This window comes from Condylura cristata, unplaced genomic scaffold (assembly GCF_000260355.1).
Source record: "Condylura cristata isolate star-nosed mole 26May11 unplaced genomic scaffold, ConCri1.0 scaffold00004, whole genome shotgun sequence".
NCBI lineage: Eukaryota > Metazoa > Chordata > Mammalia > Eulipotyphla > Talpidae > Condylura > Condylura cristata.
The window spans coordinates 37126211-37149191 of NW_004567105.1; the positions used below are offsets into that span (position 1 = coordinate 37126211).

At 47.9% G+C, this 22981-nt stretch overlaps 1 protein-coding gene across 3 annotated transcripts in view; it reads left to right on the top strand.

The window, feature by feature from the left end:
* The window catches only part of TMTC1 (transmembrane and tetratricopeptide repeat containing 1), a 181598-nt gene extending 160776 nt beyond the window's left edge, over nucleotides 1-20822 (top strand). For 2 of the 3 annotated variants that reach the window (XM_012720432.1, XM_012720431.1), the window contains 7 exons: nucleotides 4246-4348; nucleotides 10961-11096; nucleotides 11627-11771; nucleotides 12552-12689; nucleotides 13847-13969; nucleotides 16396-16473; nucleotides 19235-20821. In XM_012720432.1, the coding sequence (XP_012575886.1) occupies nucleotides 4246-4348; nucleotides 10961-11096; nucleotides 11627-11771; nucleotides 12552-12689; nucleotides 13847-13969; nucleotides 16396-16473; nucleotides 19235-19375 (864 nt within the window). In that variant the 3' untranslated portion in view covers nucleotides 19376-20821. Of the gene's footprint in view, nucleotides 1-4245; nucleotides 4349-10960; nucleotides 11097-11626; nucleotides 11772-12551; nucleotides 12690-13846; nucleotides 13970-16395; nucleotides 16474-19234 lie in introns of all 3 variants that reach the window. The other variant, XM_012720430.1, reaches the window with a different exon arrangement.
* Nucleotides 20823-22981: the final 2159 nt, after the last annotated feature.

Here is a 22981-nt window from a genome sequence, read left to right on the forward strand (position 1 = left end):
CTGCTTAGGTTGCAGTGGAGAAACGCCAGTCTTACCCCACAGTCCACACTGCAGGGCCCAGGGTGCTGTTTGAATTGTGTCCCAGTGCTAGAGGGCAATCCCCCATCTCAAAGAGCTTCGGCATCTTTCACGGCTCTCCAGCTAAACCCCTCAGTCGCTCCCCAGAAGAGTGATAATGTGTCATCTGCCACTCTCAGCCCCCTGTGGTAGTGGGAGAGGCACAGGAAATGGCATGTGGACACAGCAAGGAGGAGACCAGGGCTGCAAAGAGCCTCCAATAAGGAATTCAAGTGACAACAAGGTCATTTTACTGAGGAGAAGATGATGAATAGTGTTGGGGGGCTGGGAGGAGACGAGGAATTATTTGACCTTCTCATTGGATAGTTGAAAGTGTGAGATGCAGAGAGCAGAGGGCCAGTGCCCACCAGTCACAAAGGCAGGGCCAGAAGCTGGTCACTCTGCTACTTCCCTGGTGATGCTGGGTCCCAGGCCTGCCCTGTGGTGATGGACCATCCTGAGTGAGGCGAGGTATGGAAGAAGAGAAAGATAGAGGTAACCCAGGAGGTGAGGTGTCATCAAAGTTAGGTACATAGAAGGCTCCAGAAGAAAGCTCTCAGGACCTCCCTGGTGGCCTAGGGCTTAAGTCTCAGCACTATCACCACCCTGGCCAGGGAGCTGACCCATATGGTGCAGCAGACCTCTCCTGTCTTGTCTGCTGCTCCCCTCAGCAGTAGATTCTCCTGTTCTGCTCCCCACTCTGTCTCTAGTGAATCCTCTCACCCTTGTACCTCAGGCTTACACCTCAGTTCAATGCAAAAGTAAAAGAAAAAAAGAAATGATGGAAATTAATTATTAATTAAGTATTAATTATTAATGTTCCTCCCAGCTCACATATTCTTTTATTTCCTGTGTTAAAAAATGTCACCCACTGTGTCTTTAATGAGTGTTTAATTTTTATTTTTCCTCAGTTGTGTTGCTGTGCTTTATAGATACTATGTGAAACAGACAATTAGATCCTTTCGAAACAAAGATGGCCATCGGTGTCAAATGCTAGCACCAGCCAGTTGGTAACATCAGGAGCTCGGGATTTCAGGGTCTGATTACCCAGCTGGGGGTTAGCCAGGTTATTCTTTCTCTTGTGACCTCTAAGGTACTAAAGCTTCATTGACCTCTGTGTCAGAAGATGACACATACAGAAGGGAAGGGAAAACCCAAAAGACGGGAGTGGAGCCCTCACGCACGGGGCTGCCTGCACAACTGCAAGGCAGGAGCTGGGAGCTTGGCGCTGAGCCTCTGCTCACCTGTGGGACCCCCCCCCCGCTCCCGGCTGTCTGGGGGACCCCCCTCCCTCCCGGCAGGCCGTGTTGTTACTTTGTGCGCCTTGGAGCTCTGTAACCATCAGTTCTGAGCTGTGTCATCTCCATGCCTTTGCCGTCACCCTCAGGCGGCCTGGGTAGTGACACTCACTGTTCCTTGTTATCAGCGGGGTAATACGGATACGACTCACCTGCCAAAGCGCTGCGTGCTGGGCATTGTAAGAGTTTCGTGTGTTTTAACCCGTTTACTGCCCAGGACCCTGTGAGGTAACCCCACAGGGAGGTGTCTCTACCTCCATGACTCTTACGGGTGCACCTGGGCACAGAGTGGAAGTGGGGTGTCCCAACCCGGTGGTCAAGCACTTCCATCACAGCACCACACCGCCTCTGGGTGCTGCGGGAAGAGGTGAGTCGGCCGCCACGGGCCTCTGTGATCCTTGGATGGGAGTCTCACCTGATTCGTGTTCTGCCTGTCGCAACACACACATGCACGCGCACACACACACACGCGTGCGCACACACACACACACGCGTACACACACACACAGTCCTCCCGTGGTGGCTTCTTCATGCATCACTCTTGCTCTTGCTCTTCCATAGAGCAAAAGAAGATAGTTGGAGATTTTTTTTTTTTTTTCATTCATCGTTTCCTTTCTTGAGGTTATGATTTGCTCTCTGGTTCTTTGGTTCTTTATTTCTGCTGGCTTTACGCAAGTAAGTGGAATTTGCCAGACTCAGGGCATATTTTGTTCCATAAATGGTACTTAAATTTGTGGATTTGAAGAGTTGCCACCGGCGCTTCCACGGAGGGTCATGTCTTCACCTTCTGGGTTGAGCCCACTGTGGGCCGGGGCTCGCTGCTCAGCAGTCACAGCATCTCTGTCCCGGAGCCGACAGTGTCATATCTGAGAAAATCGAAGCCGCACAAGACCTGTGTCATGGTGAAGCAGGACGTCGCTGAGTCTGCTGCTTGCAGCCAGTTGTTTGGATCCTGCTGCTTGCTGGAGGGGAAAGCTCCTGGGGGGTGCTGCTTGTCCGCAGTCCTAGCTTGGCTGCCGTGACCCTTCCCAAACAATAAAGAAAGTTGATGATGGGTGGGGCATCAACTGTCCTCATCCAACCTATTTAAAGCCTTGACATTCCTGCTCTTGGGTGCTCACACTTTGGGGACTGATCCTGCCGAGCCCACCAGTGTGACAGTTAGATCTCTCTGAGTGCTGTCTGACTTCTCTGGGAAATTGCCGTCACAGTGTGTGTGGGTGAACGCTTAGCAGTGGTGACTTGTGACCAAGTTGCGAACCAAGTCTAGTCTTAGCTTATTAATAGGAAAGTTGCCCGGTGCTGTGGCCCTGTTGTTTCTGTTCACAATCTCTTCCCTGCAGGACCAGGACACCCTGGGATTGTTGGCTGTTGGGTCACTGTTAGGACCTGGGTCACCTTGATTCACTGATTTAGGTGTTACCCTCCCTGGTATAGAGGGAAGTGCAGTGTGATGAGCAGCTCAGGATTGTCTAGGGCAATCAGAAACTGACCTACAGAGGTGGGCAGCTGACCCGGGCTTTGCCACCAACGGCGGAGTTGCAGGTGTTCCTCTGAGGGAACGTACTTTCCTGTTGGAGAGAACAGCTTAGAAATGGAAAGCACAGGTTAGACAAGAGAAGGAGCAGTTTACACACAGATACTTTACACACAGAAAGGCCAAGGCACACCGTAATGTGACTTAGAGCATCTGCAAGCCACCAGTGTCCGTTGACGGCTGTGGTGTGAATATACAATGGACTATGATTTGGCCATTAAAAAGCAGGAAAGCGGGCCCTTCCTGGTGGCTCAGCAGGGTAAAGCACAGCACTAAGAAGCTAAAGCCATTTCAGCATGAGTTCCAACCCTACCCGCCCTAGAGGTGACCCACATGGTGCGGCAGACCTCTCCTGACCCGCCCGCTGCTCCCCTCAGCAGTGCACTTCATCGATCTGCCCGTTCTGCTCCCCACTCTGTCTCTGGTGAATCATCTCACCACCCCTGGATCTCTGGCCTGTACCCCAGTTCTCTATGCACAAATAAATAAATCTTAAAAAAAAAAAAAAAAAGGCAGGAAAGCGAGATGTCTTCAACAACAGGGACAGACCTAGAGGCTTTGTGCTAGTGAAGAAAGTCAGAGAAAGGGCCATCCTAATCTGGTGCAGCAGATTAAAGCGCAGCACTTTGAAGCTATCTGCAACCACTGCTGCACGAGTTCAATCCCTGGCAAAGGAGCTGATCCATGTGGCGCAGCAAATTGCTGCTGTCCAGCCCGCTGCTCCCCTCAGCTGTGTATTCCAGTCAGTCCTGTTCTGCTCCCCACTCTGTCTCTGGTGAATCCTTTCACTGCCCCTGTACCTCAGGCCTGCACCCAGTCCTTTATGCATGAATAAATAATACAATTTTAAAAAATGTCAGGGAAAGATGACTGTACTCTGTGATCTCATTTATACGAAGAATCCTCAAAAAAGAAAGCTTAATCTACATCAGTCTCTTCCCCACCTCCCTGAAAAGCCTCCCAATAAACCGTCAGTGTAGGTAAAAAGAGCACTGAAGAGATACTCTGCTGAACACTGCTGAAGAGATACTCCAGCCCTGCCTGTCTCCAGTGAGACTCCTCATCTTCCAGAGAGTCACTGTGGTAGGGCATCCGGTTCAAACATTTCCCTCCCATAAGGCAAGTCCTTCCCAGTGCCCCTTAGTAGACATCAGCTGAAGAAACTAAACACGATGTGGCTTGTAGGTACACATCCTCGGCGCTGCTTTGAATTCAGACCAGACGCATCACGTCTAGTCTTATGCCGGCTCCTACGAGGTGCTGGGTCAATCTGCCTCTTGCACTTCCTTTATGCAGGTGACCATTGTTGGGGTGTTTGACTTTCTTATTTGCTTTCTTTGTTCTTTTTTAAAGGAGCGATTTCAGGAAGCTGAGGAAATCTACCAGGCTGGAATAAAGAACTGTCCAGACAGCTCAGACTTACACAACAACTACGGGGTCTTCTTGGTGGACACTGGTAAGCGGGGTGCGTGGGGGGTCTGCCCTGCTAAGAGAATGGGAGCTTTCAGGCAAAGCGACAACACCCCAGTGAAGCCTCTGAAGCAAAAGGCACTCAGGGGGCAGGCAGAGCTACTGACAACACTTTGGGGGCCTGTTTTGCTAGTGCCCCAAGTGCAGTCCAGTGAAACATGTAGCCCATCTTCTAGGCACTCCTAGGTCTCCCTGCAAGGCAGGAAGAAACCTCCAGGATTTAGTGGGGGACAGTCTTCTGCAGCACCATCTACAGGGCTGTGTAAATCATGGTGGCCACGTTTCCCCGCTATGACATGGTAGATGCTGCTCTAAGACTTAACAGAGAAAAAATTCTGGGACTGTCTCCTCCTTCCTGCTACCAGGGCCAGTGCAGAAGCTGTGTGGTCACACCCAAGGGCCTCTTACTGACGCGTGCTGCCTAGTCACGCCACTTGACCCCCACTTAATGCCAGCCTTCCTGGGCAGTGAGTTTCCCTACAGACCGGCATCCCTCCCTGCAGGCATGCTGGGAACGCAGACTGCAAAGCTGTTGGAATTTAATGCAAAGCATCCTTTGCTGTGGTTGACTGTTAGACCACCCGCCCTGCAGTGACCCTTCTTGTAATTACTTTGCCAATACAAAATGCTGAGAGGGTGGACACTCGCAGCTCTTGCGTCTCGGGATGCGCTTTTGCGCTGCGATGAGCTGGGGAGCGCTCTGGGCTTCTGCACGGAAACTTGTTCTGTAGCGCCACCTGCTGGTTACGAGGCAGCATCGCCTTGAGTTAGGGCTCAAAGCTCTAAGAATGGAGGAAGGAGCTCCGTCTCGCCTCTCCAGGCTGCTTGAGCAACCGTCCTGCCCTCGCCCCATCCCTTGCGCTCTCACTGCCCACACTGGAGAGTTTCTTTCACCCTATCTAGGGCTGTGTTTTTCCATTTGGTGGAACGCTCCCTAAAAGCCTCACCTTAGGTCTGTACCTAGACTCTAGTGTCTGTGTGGGCTCCGATTACAATCAGCGTTCAAAGGTAGTGCATTTAAGAAGATACCAGAGCCACTAATCAACCTTTCGCTGTGTTCAGAACTCTCTACTTTAGTCAGTGAGATATAAACTCATGATGAAGCTTCAGGGAGATCTCATCAGTCTAGACAGATTTCTTTTCTGATTCCATCTTTACCCCTGTTACCATCTTTGTTCTGGCTCCAACTTTTTGGTATTCCGCAGTCTGCAGATACAAAGTGGTGATGCTGTTCATTTTTAATATATATATTTTTTAACATCATTTCGGTTTTTTACAGCATTTCAGTTCTGCCTTCGGGTGCAGTCCCCATAATTCTCTCATCACCAGCGTCTCTTGGGCTCTTTGCTCCCCTCTTTTGACCCCTGTCCTCCCCTCTCCCCTGCTGGAAGCCTTAGTTGTACATTTGGCCTACAAGTTCTGTCCATTTTGGCCCTTTATCCTCCTTATCAAAGAGACTACCCAATATTTTTCTTTTTCCTTTTGATTTCATTGAGCCTCATGCCTTCCAGATCCACCCATGTTTTTGTGAACAGCTCCTTTGTCACAGGTTAGTTGACCATGCATGTATGGCTTTGTTTCTGTGTTTTCAACTTGATTCCATTGGTCTGAGTTTTTGTTCCAGTATGATGCTGTTTTTATCATTATGACTTTGTAGTATTGTTTGAAATATAGGAGTGGTACCTCCATTTTCCTTCATTTTACTCAGGAGACCTTTGGCTTTATGAGGATTTTTTTGTGGTTGCATATGAACATCAACAATATTTGTTCCATTTCTTTGAAGAATGCCACTGAGATTTTTCTTGGAGTCGCATTGAATCTGTAAATTGCTTTTGGCAGGTTGGCTGTTTTGATCATGTAAATTCTGTCCATCCATGGGCAGGGAACATCTTTTCACTTCTCTGTGTCTTTTATTTCTTTTAACAATGTCTTATAGTTTTCTTTGTATAGGTCTTCCACTTCCTTTATTAGGTTTATTCCCCGATATTTAATTTTGGGGTACAATTACTAGTGGACTGGTTTTCTTAATTTCTTACTCTTGAGATTGATTGTGTGTAGGAAAGCTATTGATTTCTGTGTATTGGTCTTGTACCCTGCTACTTTACTGAACTGGTTTATTGTTTTAGTTTTTCTGTGGAATTTTTAGGGTTCTCTCTCTATATTGTGTTTTATATATATACATGTACATATATATATAACATGTATCATTTGAAAATAATGATATTTTTACTTCTTTACCTATCTGAATTCCTTTCATGTCTTTCTCTTGCCTCTTATGTCTTTCTTTTGCCTAAAAGCTGTTGCTAGAACCTCCAGTACTATATTGAAAGTCAGTGGTAAGAGAACATCCTTGTCTTGCTCCAGATCTTAATGGGGAGGCTTTCAGTTTTTTACCACTGAGAATGATATCGGCTGTGGGTTTGCTGCATACGGCTTCTACTATGTTAAGATACGTTGCTTTTATCTCATGTATTTCAGGACTTTTATCAAATGCTGCACTTTAGCAAATGCTTTTTTAGTATCTATCAATTCTTCATATGGTCTTTATTTTTCTTTTGGTTGATATGGTGAATTATAGTAATTGATTTTTGGGTGCTTAACCATCCTTGTATCCCTAGGATGAATCCCATTTGGTTGTGCATTATTGGATTCAAGTTGCTGAAATTTTATTGAGGATTTTTGCATCTGTGTTTATGAGGGAGATTGTTCTGTAGTTTTCTTTTGTGTTGTCTTTGTTTGGTTTTGGCATTAGTATAATGTTGGGCTAGCAAAATGTATTTAGTAGTTTTCTTTCTCAATTATTTGTAGAATAGTTCATCTTTGAACGTTTGCTAGAACTCATTTGTGGAACTATCTGATCCTGGGCTTTTGTTTTGGGGACGAGTTTTGATTACTCTTTCAATTTTACTGCTTCTCCTTGGTTTGTTTAAGTTTTCTGTTTCTTTGTTCAGCTTTTTTTTTTTTTTTTTTTTTTTTTTGGTGATCATATAACTCTAAGAATTTGTCTCATCTAGATTTTAATTGTGTTTTCATATAAATGCTTATAATAATCTTTGATTATCCTCTGGATTTCTTCTTGAGTCTGTTGTAATTTCTCCTCTTTTATTTATTATTCTATTTATTTGAATTTTCTCCTTTATTTGTGAGCCTCACTAGAGATTTGTCTATTTTATTTTTTCAAAGAACCAGCTTTTGGTTTCATTGAGCTTTTGGATTGTCTTTTTAATTTCTATTTCACTGATTTCCACTTGAATTTTTATTATTTCCTTCTACTGACTTTTGGGGGTTTTTTATTCTTTTTTGGGTTCTTTGAGATGGGAAATTAGTGAGTTATTTTTGTTTGTTTGTTTAATGTGGGCCTGTATTGCTATGTACTTTCTTTTTCTTCCTGCTTTTCCTGTGTCCTATACATCCTGGAAAGTTGTGTTCTCATTGGCATTTGTCTCAGTGTATTTCTTAATTTCCTCTTTGGTGTCCTCATCGATCCAGTGGTCTTTCAGTAGCATGTTCTTCAGTCCGCATGTAAGGGGTGGGGAGGAGGCGCCTCGGTTTCTTTCCATTATTTATTTCTAGTTTGATGACTTCATGAGCAGAGAAAATAGTTGGAGTGATTCTGATCTTCATGTGCTTGCTGATGTCTGTCTTGCGTCCCCGTATGTGATCAACCCTGGAGAATGACTGACGTGTATTTGAGAAAAAGGTGTATGCAGGTTTTTTGTGGCGCACTGTCCTCTAGCTGCCTGTCAGGCTCATGTGTTCTAGGTCTTTGTTTAGGGCTGTTGTGCCCTTGTTTGTTTTTGTCTCATTGATCTATCCATTGGTGAGAGTGGGGTGTTAAAGTCTCCTAATACGTGTCTGTTTTCAGATTTGAAAGGAATTGTGTGACGTGTCTTGGTGCATATATATTGATGAATGTTTTAACTTCCTGGTGTATTGTCCCCTTGGCCATTTATAATGTCCTTCAGTGTCTCTTGTCATTTTTTAGATTGAAACCTATTTTACCTGATTCAAGTATGCTGCCCCTGCCTTCTTTGGGGGGCCATTTTCTTGTAGAATTGTTTTCCAGCCCCTCACTTTAACCTTTGTTTATCTTTGGCACATAGGTATGTTTCCTGGAGTCAGCAGAAAGTTTGATTCTGTTACCTCATCCAACCTGCTACTCTGTCTTTTCATTGGTGAATCTAGTCCACTTACTTTTCTTATTTTTTAAAGATTTATTTATTTATTTGTGCATACAGAACTAGGGTACAAGCCAGAGGTGCAGGGGCGGTGAGAGGATTCACCAGAGACAGAGCGGGGAGCAGAACAGGCCGACTGACGAAGTACACTGCTGAGGGGAGCAGCGGGCGGGCCAGGAGAGGTCTGCCGCACCATCTGGGTCAGCTCCAGGGCAGGGATTGAACTCATGCAGAAATGGCTTTAGCTTCTTAACCTGCTGCACCACCGGGGAGACCCCCATTTACTTCTAGGGTGATTACTGATACATTGTCTGTCATTGCCAATTTGTTTGTGTGTGTCATTTCCTTGTTCACTTCTTTCAGTTAATTTCCTCTGTTGGTTTAGATTTTAAGGGTTCTTGCACTATTTCTTGGAGTGGGAGTTTCGTAGTGAATTTTTAAATATTTTGTATGTCTGAGAAGCCCTTTTTTTCTCCCATAGGTGGAGAGATTTGCAGGATAAAGTAGTATTGGCTGGCATGTTTTGTCTTGAGTTTTTTAATATGTTGCTCTATTTCCTTGACTATAGTGTTCCTTCAGAGAACTCTGATGTCAGCCTGATTCTTTTTCCTTTATACCTTATCTCTTTTCCCTCATCAACTTTGTTATTTTTTTTTTCTTTGTCTTGTTTGGACCCTTGGAAACTTTAGTATTATGTGTCTTGCTGTAGTTCTCTTTTCATTATGTCAGTTTTGAGTTCTTCCATCTTACTATGTGTCTATTTCCATTTCTTTCTTCATGTTTGGGAAATTCTTTTCCATTATTTCCTTGAGTAGTTTCTAAGTTCCCTGTTGTTCTCTTCTCCTTCTGGGATTCCAGTGACTCTTGTGTTTCCTTTCCTCATGGTGTCAGATAATTCTCAGTGTTACTTCATTGTTTTTCCTTTGTCCCTCTCTATCCTTTTATCATTTGGTTATTTTTATTTTTAAAAAAGATTTATTTATATATGCATACAGAACTGGGGTACAGGCCAGAGGTGCAGGTTGGTGAGAGGATTCACCAGAGTCAGAGTGGGGAGCTGAACAGGCAGACTGATGAAGTACACTGCTGAGGGGAGGAGTGAGGAGCCAGGAGAGGTCTGCTGCGCCCCATGGGTCACTTCCCTGGCCAGGGATCGAACTCGTGACGAAGTGGCTGTGATGAGCTTTGTAAGGCTGCACTTTAGTCCATTGTGCCACCACAGAGGGCCTCTTTTGGCTATTTTTATATCTGTATCTTTGGGAGTACTGATCCATCCTTCCTTTCCATCTGTTCTATTTTCAAGGATTCTCCCAGAATTCTTTAGCTCCTTGGTTAATCTTTTAATATCCTATAATTCCTTTATTTTCTTATTTAAAGATTCATTCTCATTCCTCAGTTTGTTGACCCATCTCCCATGTCATTATTTTCCTTTTCTTCTTTCAGTTTTTTAATTGTGGTGATTCCGAGTTCTCTATCTATCAGGCAGAGGACTTCTCCCACAACAGTTTTGTTGGATTCCAGTGGCTGATTTTCTTTGTGTACGTGTTGTTTCCTGGAGGGTTTGCTTGACCATGCACATTTTCCTTTCTCCTTGTTTGCTTTTGGGACTGTGCAGAAGCACCAGTGGCATTAAGTGCAGGGCCACCGTGCCACTGAGACTGGCAGGCAGGGGCGAGTAATCAGTCATCATCAGCTTCCTAAGAACCCTAGTTATGGCCCCTCACCCCACAGGTCACTGGGTGTCTGTGCTTCTCGGCCTCTGTGTGAGTCTCTTCCCTCACAGAGTCTGGCAAGTCCCGTTTTTAGTATGTTTTAAATCCCAGGAGAAAACTTAGTGGCGTCAAAAGGCAAGTGACGCCGAAAGTAGCTGCACCGATTAAAAGCTCTTTTAATGAAAGTGTTTTTGTTATTTATTGCCTTTCCATAGATGCATGGTGGCTTTATGAATTTTTAAAGTCAGCCAAACAAATCCACTCTCAGTAAAAATGTCTGACTCAAATGCAGCTGACAGATAGCTCTTTAAAGCAGAGCCTCGAGGCTGCGCTGCAGTAGATATTGAGATAGACCCTTGGAAATCTCCCTGAAATAGCCTTTTGTATTTTGTGGAATGAGAAGCAAGACTATCTTGTATAAATAATCATTACTAGTATCCTCAAAACATCACATTCACGGGGCAACTGCCAGCAAACACTTCCACTTAAAAAAACATAGACTTTGATGCTTTCTTTTTCTTGTTTACTTGGAAGTGGGAACAAATAGTGAAAGGGGAGTGGGAAGCTGTGGTGAGGAGCGGTACAGCGCCAGCTGGCTTTGCAGCGGCTCCTCGGGGCTGTCTCGACAACACCAGAGAGAAGTGTGAGGGGTGTGCTTTGTGGTTGAGGTGTTTGTGCTCTGCTCCCGCCCGCCGCCCCTGTGCACAGGCTCTCCAGAGAAGGCCGTGGCCCACTACCAGCAGGCCATCCAACACAGCCCGAGTCACCACGTGGCCATGGCCAACCTGGGCCGACTCTACCGGTCCCTGGGGGACAACAGCGCAGCTGAAGAATGGCACAAACGGTAACGCCCCTTTCCTGCATGCTGTGGGTCTCCCGAGGCCGTTGCCCATCCAGTTGTGGTTAATTGGCACAGACATGCCCTCCGATTACCATCAGGGTTTGCCAGATTGCAGTACAGATGCTCATCTCCTAAGATAGCGAGGCCACCCTCCAAATGGCGTCCCAATGCAGTGAGCTCCTGGGCTGGGAGGGGCTGGATCTCAGTCCCACTTCAGCTAGTCCATTGTCTTAGGAGACTTGGACCATGACCCCCAAACCACAAAGGGCACCTGTAAAAAGGGGCGCCCAGGAAAGATGGTGTGGGCATCAGGATGTGGTCTTCATCCCTTGGGACCCAGTTTCCAGGGTGGAAGGTCAGTAGGGCCCTACCGACGTCAGTGTGGCTCCATGACCTGTGTAAAACACAGCTCTTGGTGCAGAAACAGACCTCGCTGGAGCAGTCTCCAACCAAGGCCACCTGCAAGAGCCCAGGGTCACCCTTCGCAAGTGAACCTAGTAGAGCAAAGCGTCCCCTGTGCTTTCTTGAAACAGCGCCCTGCAGGTGGCCCGCAGAGCCGAGATCTTGTCGCCCCTGGGAGCGCTGTATTATAACACCGGCCGCTATGAGGAGGCCTTGCAGATCTACCAGGAAGCTGTGGCCCTTCAGCCTTCTCAGCGGGAGCTCCGCCTGGCGCTGGTGAGTGGGGACTCCCAGGACTGGAGCAGCGTGACTGCAAACAGCAGAGGGTACTGCTGCCTTGGAGACGAGGGGCAGCTGGGTGGCTGGGCTGGGCCCACCCCAGGAGCAGCCCCACCACCACCCAGATGGGCGGTGCACTTTGACTGACTGGTTCCCGCGTCATTCAGAACTTAAGAGAATTTGCAAGAACAGTGAACGATTCCCTTAAGCCTTGGCCCTGTTCCGTCAGTGATGGTGCTTGTTGGGGCATTTGTCTATCTCTCCCTCAGGGTGTGTGTATGTGTGAGAGAGAGTGCAGAGACATATGTGGACATGTGCATGTCCTGGAATGGAAGTGGGAGCGTGTGCAGGTCATTTCCTAAGAACAGAGGCATTTGAGCACCACAGGATCGTCACGGAATTTAGGAAAATTGATCTCAGTTTCAATATCCATATCAAACTGAAATTAAGGAATTTGGGGATTGTTACTCTTCCTTCAATTTAGTCCAAGTAACAAACTTGTCATTGTTACTTTGGTACTAGAAGCAGTAGTTTCTCTTTTGATCTATTTCATCAATACTTTTTAAAAACCACAGTCACTTCCAGGGCCACCTTCAGCATTCCCACCCTCACACCCAGAAGCTGGCAACCCTCAACCAGTAAACAAAGAAGCAAACAGCAGAAACATAAAGCCTATAAACTATGGTCCTCCGCTCATCGGGGCACCTGTGGGGCGTGTCCCTGCGCCCTCTGTGGGCTTTATTCTCTAGGGCACTAATGAGGCCACTGTGCTTTCAGGCCCAGGTTCTGGCCGTGATGGGTCAGACACAGGAAGCCGAGAAGATGACGCAGCAGATGGTGTCCGAGGACAGCGAGTGCCTCGAGTGCTACCGCCTGCTGTCCGCCGTGCACAGCCAGAGCGAGCAGCACAGCCAGGTAGCATCTGCCCAGCTGTCCCTGTGGGAAGTGGGGTACCCACACCTCTCCTGTCTGCCCATTCCCAGGTTGAGCATTCTGAAACGTCGCGGCGGGGGAATGGCCCATCTCGTGATGCTTTTCACAGCTCCCTTCAACTCCGAGATGCCCCTTAATATCTTATTTTCTTGGCTCATCCTTGGTCTGTGGATTTCACATGATATCTCATGTGAACTCCGAAAGCAGTTAGCTGCGTTCAGCTAACTCTCTGGAGAGCAAAGACAAACTCTCAAGTGCATTTCTCGTGGAATCCCTCTAACAGCCCCGTCAGGCGGGTCAGCAACCTTGTATTGCAGCTGTGAGGGTCTGTCTCCGTTTTAGAGGTCACATACACAGAAATTCATGAACCACATCAACAAAATAGTTACTGAATGCCTAACATGGGCCAGTCACTGGTGTAGGCGCCCACAGTCGAGTGATTTGGAAAGAAACAGATGCCCTGGCCCTCATGGGGTTTCCAATAAAGGAGAGAAAATTAAACAGATCAACACAAAACCAGCAGAGCTAGAGTGACATGGTCCCCAGAGAGCATAGAATCAGAAGGCCTGAGTGCTGTGGCAGTCACCTTCCCTGCACAGTGATGTGAAGGCAAAGGCTGAGTCATGAGTAGGAGTTATTGGTTAATAGCATGTGCAAAGGCCCTGGGGTCACAACTGACCTGTATGAGGGGGCAGGGCACAGAGATAGAGGTGGCTGCAGAGGTTGCTGGAAACTAGACCCTAGGGCTGTGGACCAGGAGAGGATTCTGCTCCGTGTCAGAAGAGGCTGTGGGGTTTTAAGGAGAAGAGGAATATGATGAGCTCTGTGCCTAGAAAAGTAGGCAATAGGTTCAGGGAACAGAAAAGAGGCTGCTGGTGTGGTCAGAGGACCCATAGTCAAGGCGCTGTCCACCCAGGTCTGCTTCCTTTCAGCTGGGTCTTGCAACCTCCTTGTCAAGTTCTGGAGACAATCTCGTCAGGGAGGTGATCTCGTCAGGGCTACAAGATTTCTCAGGGAAAGCAAGCATGGGTTTTGATGTCGCTCATCATACCAGCTGAACCATGAGGGCGGGAAGTATCAATTGACCTTCGTTCTTTATCTCACCTGCGTTTTCCCTGTCTCAATTTCCACCTGTGCAGGCCCTGGACGCTATAGACAAGGCTCTCCAGCTGAAACCAAAGGACCCCAAAGTCAAATCAGAGCTTTTTTTCACAAAAGGAAACCAACTAAGAGAGCAGAACCTTCTGGACAGAGCTTTTGAGGTACAAACACTGAGTAAAGTTGGCGTGCTGAATTCATGGACTAAAATAACACCTCCCCCCAAAAATGCAAGGGCGGTGAAGTCTGAGGACACTGGCCTGGTCCTGGTGTTTACATTTGGTTTTTGTCACGAGCCTGTGGCTTTTGAGACCACAGCCCTCTGCATTCTGTTCTTAGTGCTCATTTTCAACTTGTATGTCCCACATGTCCTGGTAAAAACCTCCCAACACCCTGTCACCCTTCCTTTCCCCCCATCTGCCAACATGGCCTCCTTTCTCAAGAAGCTCTTCTGGGTTTTCTTTCAACTCTTTTTTTGTCTTAAATAATTCTTCTAACTTGGTAACATTGCATTGTAACTTTGCATAGCTTTCAGGGGCTCGTCATTAAAAGTCAGCCTAGCCCATTTTGCTCCCATAGACATCCGGTGCTATCTTTCCCCACCTGTCCCTTTTCTCCAGATTTGCCCACCTCTCTTGCTCCTTCTTTTCTGGTGTCCACTAATCGGAATTAGAGTCCAGATGTTTATTTTTTTTTTATTCAATTCTTCCATTTGTTTGTATGCCATCTGAATGAAATCACATGTGGCTTTCTTCATCTGACTAACTCCACTGAACAGAATACCTTCTCATTCCACCCATGTTATCAAAAATGGTATTGCAGGGGTTCACCTTTTTTGTAGCAGGGTAGTATTCCACTGTGTGTGTCCAGCACATCTTCTTGGTCCACTCATCTGCCAATGGAGGCTGGATTATTTCCGTGCCTTGGCTCTTGTGAATTGCTCTGAACTATTAAAATACTTCCTAGCTCTCCCAGGCATTGAACGTATTGTTAGAGGTCTGGCTCTCTCCTTTCCTCTTCCTCCTTCCCCTCCCCATGTAACAGACTGAAATGTTAGGTGAGTAGGAAGCTTTTTCCTAGTATGTGGTATAGCCATAGCTGAGTTTGTGAAATCTTAGCCTTATACTATGCATGTCGTGAGCCAAGAAGAATTTCAAATAACATAACTGATTTTAAAAATAAATAGCAGGTGCTGTTAAAATATTGGAAAATACGTGTAAAGATATTTGGAAGAACAAATTTGAGTGAGCACCCTCAGAACAGAAATGGTAGCACTCTGAAGGCAAACATGCATTTGTCTTCACCTGGTGAATAGTTTTGATGATTTCATTTTCAGGTTCTTTGATTTCATTTTCAGGTTCTTTGTAACTAACAAGTTGAATTATTAATTCATAATATAATTATGAAGATTTCCATGGTACCTAGGTCTGTATGTGAAGACAGAAGTATTTTCCCCTTGCTTCAGCAGTGGGTGCAGGTGTCATGGTAAAAGTGACCAGCTTTATAATGCCAGGCAGCCCTGAGGCCCTGGAGTTAATAACTTCCACCTGCCAACACTTGCGTAGACTCAAAAGCGTGACATGACTCAGTCTTCTCGTTCATTTAAGAAAGCTGTTCTCTTTTTCTCCTGTTTACAGTTAAATAAACTGAGATTCAGAGATTCTATAACTTATTCAAGGTCACACAGAGGTTAAGCGTTGGAGCATGTGGACCCAGGCTCTAGAATTTTCCCTTGCAGTCCTATCTCTGCTGCTGTGAATTAAGCTGAGACACCCCCTTCAGGCATATTTTAGCAACTTTTTAATAAGAATTGGTTTTTTATTTGTTTGCTTGTTTCTCCTAACCCAAGAAGGGATGGACCAAGTTCTGTTTACGCTATGAATCTATTCAGTCAGGTTCTAGCTAGTGAAAATAGCAAGGAATATTAAAATATGCAGGTATTAATGTTGTGCTCACAGGCAACACTCTCAGCCTTCGGCTTCCCTTCACACGACCGCAGTTCAAATTAAGACTCAGCTGTGAACATGTGTTCAAAACAAAACCACATGCAAGATATTAAGACTATACTCACAGACAATTATATTTCATAGGATACATGTTTTCCAGCCCCCCCCCAAGGTATTTTATTGATAGGATGGGAAATGATCTTCAAGCATTTATATGACAGAAGAAATTTTTTCATGTTTACAGCTGTGCCTGAGTCAGAGAGGGCCCTGAGGGGCGGGGGCTCCCCATGGCTGCCTGGGGACGAGCTCAGGGGCGGCCTGTCTGTGAGGCTGCGGAGGGGTGCTAGAGCTCTGCTGTCCAAGAAGCAGCGCTCAGATCCCACGACAGAGAATACAACCTCAGCTGGCAGTGGAAAAGGTGGAAAGGCTGGTGAGGAAAGCGAGCAGGATGGGGTCCCGGCGTCTCAGCCCTCAGCACACGCAGGCCCCGCAGGCCCAGCGCCTCCCGCCGCCTCCCCACACCCCCTCGGAATCCCGCTCTTTGAACAGTCGGAGAAATGAGGCCTCCTCAAGCTGGGAGTGGCCGTGCTCCTCGTAGTAGCCCTCAAGTGGGCCCCAGCCTGACGCTGCTTGTTTGTGTTTAGAGCTACAGGGCGGCGGTGGAGCTGAACCCCGACCAAGCGCAGGCCTGGATGAACATGGGCGGCATCCGGCACATCCAGGTAGGCCAGGGACTGGCTTGCTCTAGCTGCTTTTCTCATTAGGTATCAAGACTCAGATGCTAATTTCCTCTTCTGGTAATTGGAGCAGCAAGACATGGGTGTCTGCCCGTGCTAGCATGCTATCTTTGGATGCATCAGTGGAAAAAAAGGAGGCTGCCTGGAGGGAGGGGCTGTTGTCTGTCAAGTGTAATCTAGGACTCTGGCCGCCCCCCACCCCCTTGCCTTCATTCATTCTCAAGCAAGTCTGCGGCACTTCCCGGGCCAGGTGCTCCTCCGGTGATGGCAGTGCAGCTCTTAACAAGCACAACGGTAAGTGCCTGCAAGGGAAAAAAGGCAAGAGAGAAGGATGGGCCTCTGGGGGCAAATCCAGCAGGTCAGGTTAGGTCTCGGTAAAGGGAATACTCGGAAGCCCGCACTGTGGTGGCGAAGGCTCTTCCCTTACCGCCTGCTTTAACTTCCAGCTGAGCACCTGCTAGCAGCAGGGGTCCCTTGGATCTGGGTGCTTCTGAGTCTGAGATGGGTCCCCTGGGGCTGGAGGCTGAGGAGGCTTGGACAGCCCAGAGACCACACCCTGACCCGAGGTTTCCAGGATCTCAGTGAGGAGGGCGGTGCAGAGAGCTCCACACTCCTGTTCCGCAGTGAAGCCACTGGTCTCAGGAATACCCCAGGGGAGGGGAACCCGCGGAGCAAGTCCGGTGAATCAGGGCCCTCTGCCGACTACCTCTTGGCCTGATCCCCCAAATCCCAAGCACGCAGGACCTGGCAGCCACCCTTCCATCCTCGGGGTGACACATAGCAGCAGCGTTAGTGACTCAGTAGGCAAAAGACAGACCAAAGCTGCCAGGGGTGCAAAGTCGGTGAGGTGGGGGTTGCTGTCCACAGATGAACGGATGCTGCCTAGTCTTCTAAAACAAAAAATGCTTGTCCAGGGCAGTGTCCCTTCACCTGAGGGTCGCCAGCAGAGGGACAGCGGGTGATTCTGCAGACTCCTTAGAGACACAGAATCAGTGTCTAAGAGGATGGACTGTATCAGGAAACTAAAACAGATACAAGAAAACTCAGAAGAGCAACTAAGTTTGGAAATAGAGTGACACGGCAGAAGAGAGGGTCCTCCCTTCCTAGAAGAGATTGAAACTATCAGTAAACTAACAGGACCAGGATATGGAGCTCTCAGTAAATGAGGTCGAGAGAGAGAGGAGACCTAGTGCAGGGTGAGCGGAAGACGGACCAGGAATGACTTCATGGACGAAGAGCAGGGAGATGTAAAAAAAGGATGAAGTGGCATAGGGAGTGCCAGGTGAAGGACAGAGGGCTGGAGGGAGGGCCCGAGTAGGCATCAGGCTTTGCCAGGAGGTGGCAGGGGGAGGGCACAGCTCCTGGTCATCCGGTTGGTGATGAGAGACGCTGGTCCATGTGGTTCACGCGGGGTGACACGGATGGACCAAAAGACCATCAGTCCATCATCAGGTTCTGGATTCGCCTCAACAAGGCCATGTCAAGAGTAACCTTATGACGTGAATATGCATTTTCTAGAAAGGCCCATGTGCTAGAACTTTCTGTGATGATTGAAATCTCTTGTCTCTCCACTGCCCAAGCATATAGCCAGCGGGAGCCCTGAAGACCCCAGACACTCGGTAGTCCATGTGCACGTGCAGAATTTATTTTTATTAAGCAATAGAGACTGAAGATAGACACTTACGTTGAGAAATAGAATGACTAAACGTGACATGTCTAGGTTTTCACTGGGACTTGATTCCTCCACTTAGCAGAATCGGTGCCAACAATCAGAAGCCCTCCCATTGGCCCACTTGCCGGCACTGGATTCACAGAGTGTCCTTGCCCAGTGTGGCTGATGACTGGTCTGAGGACCAGGTGTCCTTGCCGACCTGGGTGGAGCATCAGAGTTGCGCTCCCGGCGTCCAGCACCAGCCTTGACACGCTCAGTCCCTGGGAAGGGGTCATGAGGCCATTCCGTCCATTGCTAGTTGCTCTGTAAGAGAGACCCCTCTAAATGGTGGCGAAAGTCAAGTCTCTTCCCACCTGCTTGCTGCTGTAACCAAGTTGAGACTGCAGGATTTCAGGGCTGGAGGGATCACCGACATTTGAGTCCTGGGCTCTGGCAGGACTCGGTCTGGACTGGACACAGGCACATGTGGGATCAGAGGAGCCCTGGGGGTAAAGGAGTGACACTCGCCCGCCCCCTCAGCACCTGCATGGTGGCACCGGCCAGAGCCACAGAACAAGGACGGTCACAGTGACCTGTGACCTGCTGGGGAGAGGCCCAAGGGTCCTGGGGTCACGCATGCCTCAGAGTGGGCACATCAGACTCGGATCGTTACGGGCCCTGTTGCATAAAAGTTGTCTTAAGGGAACATTGTTTCTGTGTTTGAAGTCGACTAGAATAACACCTATGCTGGCTGGGGAGGCGGATTCCTCGTGGCTTGATCTCGATCGTCCAGGGTGTTGGCCTCTCCCTTCCAGCTTCCCTCCCAATGTGACTTTGGGATCCTGGCTCCCAGGGAAAACAGGAGCCCCGGCAACCCCTCCGGCTGCACCCAGCAAAGGGAAGGCAGTTTCACAGTGGAGCTCCCCCGCTCTCCCCCACCGGCTCCTTAGAGCAGGCAGATGCGCCAGGCTCCAGGACTTGACCTGGAGAAGTTTTCCTGTAAGACCACCCCACGCCCCGCCTGGGGGTCTCCCTGCCCACCCCTGGCTCCTGGCCTTCTGATGGGGCAGATGCAATTGTTCTCTGTCCCTGCAGGGCAACTACGCTTCAGCCAGAGCTTACTACGAGCGAGCCCTACAGCTGGTCCCAGACAGCAAACTACTGCGGGAAAACCTCGCCAAGCTGGATCGGCTGGAAAAGCGATTCCAAGAAGTTCAAGAGAAAGATCAGACTTAGCAGCTCAGCTGGCGCCCTGGCAGGAGGACGAGTAGTGGCCCTCAGCTACGTCAGCTGGCACCCCCAGGGAGACCCCCTGACTCTCACTGTAAGGGGCGGTCCTAGGATACCCGCCCAACCCTGAACCCTGGGACCTGCAGCTCCAGCAAAAGCCAGGAGGCCAGCAGGGACAGGATCAGCTTTGCGTTTATATGTTTTAGAGATTTGTTTGCTTTAACTCCATGTCCCCTTTATATTTCTCTGCTTTGCAGCCTGGAGGTCTAAGTCCATTCCTTAGTGGAGAGTTTTATTTCCAAGAAATAGAGAAACTTGAAATTCCATGAGGCCGAGATGGAATATTCCAAGGAGGATAGATCCTCTGGGATAAGCCATCTGGGAAATTCTACTAAGAGGTGGCTCATTACGTTCTCCAGAAGCAGACATGAGTAGCTAGTAGACTTAATGGAACCTTCTAGAATTTGTGGGTAAAGGGCTGTTCTTAAGTGAACTTTATCTAATATCCCCCTAAGGATATTGCAAAAGCCCTACTGAGGAGTAAGTTAAATTGCATTCTGATATAGGCCTTCCCATGGCCAAACATACAAAAAGGAAGCTCTGGAATGGTGGATGGACATTCTGATCCCCAAGGGGAAAACCAAGCAATTGGTACCCCCGATTCTTCATTAAAATTTAAAATGATTTTAATTTTATTACAAGTATTTCTACAGTAGTAGTTCTGCTCTAAGGTATTTCAGAAGTGCTTTAAAACTCATGTTTATGACTTCAAATATATTGTTATTTTGGTGGAAAAATATAGTATATTCTACATGAGAAATATTAAAAATATTAACTGAGAGAAACATCCTACTTTATTATCTAAACATTCAGGTATCATGAGATTATTTTTTGAGGAATATATTTAGCTTTTGAGAACTATCACAAAAATCTTTGTAAACTAAGCAAGCGGTAAGAGCTCTGGAGACGACTCTGCTCTGTGAGACTCTGCCTGGGCCATGAGTGGTCGGTACCTGGGGTTCTTGGTTCTGTGTGTGTAACTGGAGCCTTCATGGAGAATGTTCAAAAACATCTAGGGAAAAATCGAAATGCATAATTAAAAAATATATATTTATATTTAAAATACAGGGAAGGCAAAGTTGAACAAACAAGTTGCTGTTGCTTTTTGTTATTTATTTTGTAACGTAAAACATTTCATTATGTACACATACACTTTCTCCCTCTGTGCACAGTGATTTTAATAGTTGTTTCCAAGACTGCTTATACAGAAAATAGAAATCTAAATCACAAGGCAGATAAGCACTAACAGCCCGTATCAAAAAAATGTTTATTGCTCATCCCCTTGGCAAAGTTAAAGTCATTTGGAATCGACTCCAGCATTCGGTTGGTAACAAGTTTTGAGTTGACGCCCTTTGCCCTGGCCCCACCGGCCCTCAGCAAGGGCAGATTCCATGACGCTCTCCCCATCCTGCCCAGCGCTGGTTCCTGGAGGCAGAGGCCACAACTGGGAGCCTCAGGCTGGGCAAGGCAGCTACCTCAGCTTCAAGCCAGCTTGGGAAACCCCCCGGGCGCTCCCATTGCTAACCCTGTGTCCAGGTAAGTTGAGAGGAAAAGAGGACCCACTTCTTTGGAAGCAGATGCCAAGGGGAATATTTTCAATGCAAAGGTGGACAGAATTTGAGTCGGTATATCAGTAATCCTGTAATATATAAACCACCCAAGGAGACCCTACTTCTAAGTCTTTTTTCAAGCTAGATACCATGAATTTATATTTCACAAAATATTTTTCTTTTCCAGAGTTATGTCTATATCGCCTGACGCTAAGAAAACTACTGCAGTGGGAAGCCTTAACGAGGGTGTCTAAGATTGTACGCACAGCTTCTTAGAAGAATCTCTCTCTGCAACATTCAGCTAGGAATTGGAAGAGAAAGGGGGACCCCAAAGTTTGAAAAGCACTGGGCCTTTACTCACAGTGCTGCTGAAGGTCACAGTCCATTGCAGGAACCATGGAAAGGAGAGCCTGGCCCCTGGGGCCTCTGGGATGCTGCCTTTGGGTGTTTCTCTGGCCTGTCAGCATCTCTGGTGCTGAAACTCAGACTGTTCTGGACCAGCTGTTGGTCCTAAGTCCACACTTTGTCACAGCTGTGCCCGTACCTAGAGAAAACAGTCCCATTTAATTTTGCAGAGGTTTTATGATATTCTAACTTGGTGCTTATAGCATCCTTGCCAGCATGACCAGAGTGATGAACTGGTCGTGGGCACACAGCCAGGCCCTGGGCAAGGATGTCCGTGGGAGCCCAGTCGCTCAGCTGCCCCACGCCCGGGGGCAGCGCCCTCGGCCTCCCCCAAGGGCCCTGTGTCAGCTGAATCCTCCGCTAGAAGCCCCTGTGCTTGCTCTACAGCCCTGCCCTGCCCTGTCTTACCTAAGTCCTTGGGGCGGATCTGGTCGTGCAGGGGAACAGGACAGGACAGGTGACTTGTGGGCTGAGCCCCACACCTGACGTGCCCCTGCTGTGGCTGTTTGTCCTGAGCGCCCTTCAGTACTCCTTGCGTACCTTGCCCCACCTGCCCTTTCTGGAAGCTTCTTCTGTCTCCCTCCCAGCCCCCTTTTTAGCATGTCCTTTCACATGGGGCCGGGAGGATGGCTTTGCCAGCTCCCGTCAACGTTGGGGATCTTTCATGTGTTGTCATCTGTGAACAGTGCCTGTGAACACCAATTGATGAAGTGATACAGCTGGACCAAACCAAGGACTCAGCTGCCTGCAGGCAAGGAAAGCTTAGGGACTCCCTAAGAGCCGGGAGGGCAGTGGCCGTGCTTTCTCCTTGTCTTCTGGAACTAATTCCAGCACCTAGATTAAACAGGACTTTAGCTGACAGCCAGTCCCTGTCTAGGCAGGAGCGCCCAACTGGCTGATCAGTAGGGTGCCCTAGGGCCTTTGCATGCCCGAGGCTCCCCTTCTGCTCAGCCAAGAACCTCTGCAGGCTGAGCAATGGTGACGTCTGTCATGGATGTTCATGGGCTTGGGCAATGTTACTTTTGTGTGTAGACGAAGATGAACTGGAGGGCCCTCAAGCCAAGGCTCACAGCAGGTGTGGTGTGTTGAGGGGGTGCGGGGACGAGGGCACAGAGGCAGCAAGCCTGGCTCCTTAGGCCGTACATTGCCCACGTCAGCTCGGGCTCATTGTTTCTTAGTTTCTGAGCTGTGCGGGTGGCTCTGGGTAGCAAAGCCTTCGGCCCTGTGTGTGGTGGATTCGGCCCTGAGTGACAGCTGTCTTGCCCATCAGCAGCAACCTTCCAAACAAAGTGAGCAGTGGCTTTTCTTCTCTCTTCCCCCTTGATTTCCAGATCACGTTTATTCAATTAAATTGTTTTTTTGTGTCTCATAATAGTAAAACTTAGGTATTAAATGGCATTTTTTCCATTTTAATATAACAGTTTGTTTTTACATCATGTTGTGCCTTTTTCCATCTCAGTTGTAATCCCCGTGGGCTTTCCATCACCAGTTCACCCTGTGCCTAAATGGCATCTTTCACTTTAAAAGAAATGTCGCTTCCAGCCTATAAATGAAGACACTCACATGACTGAGAAATAATTTAGGGAAATATAAAATC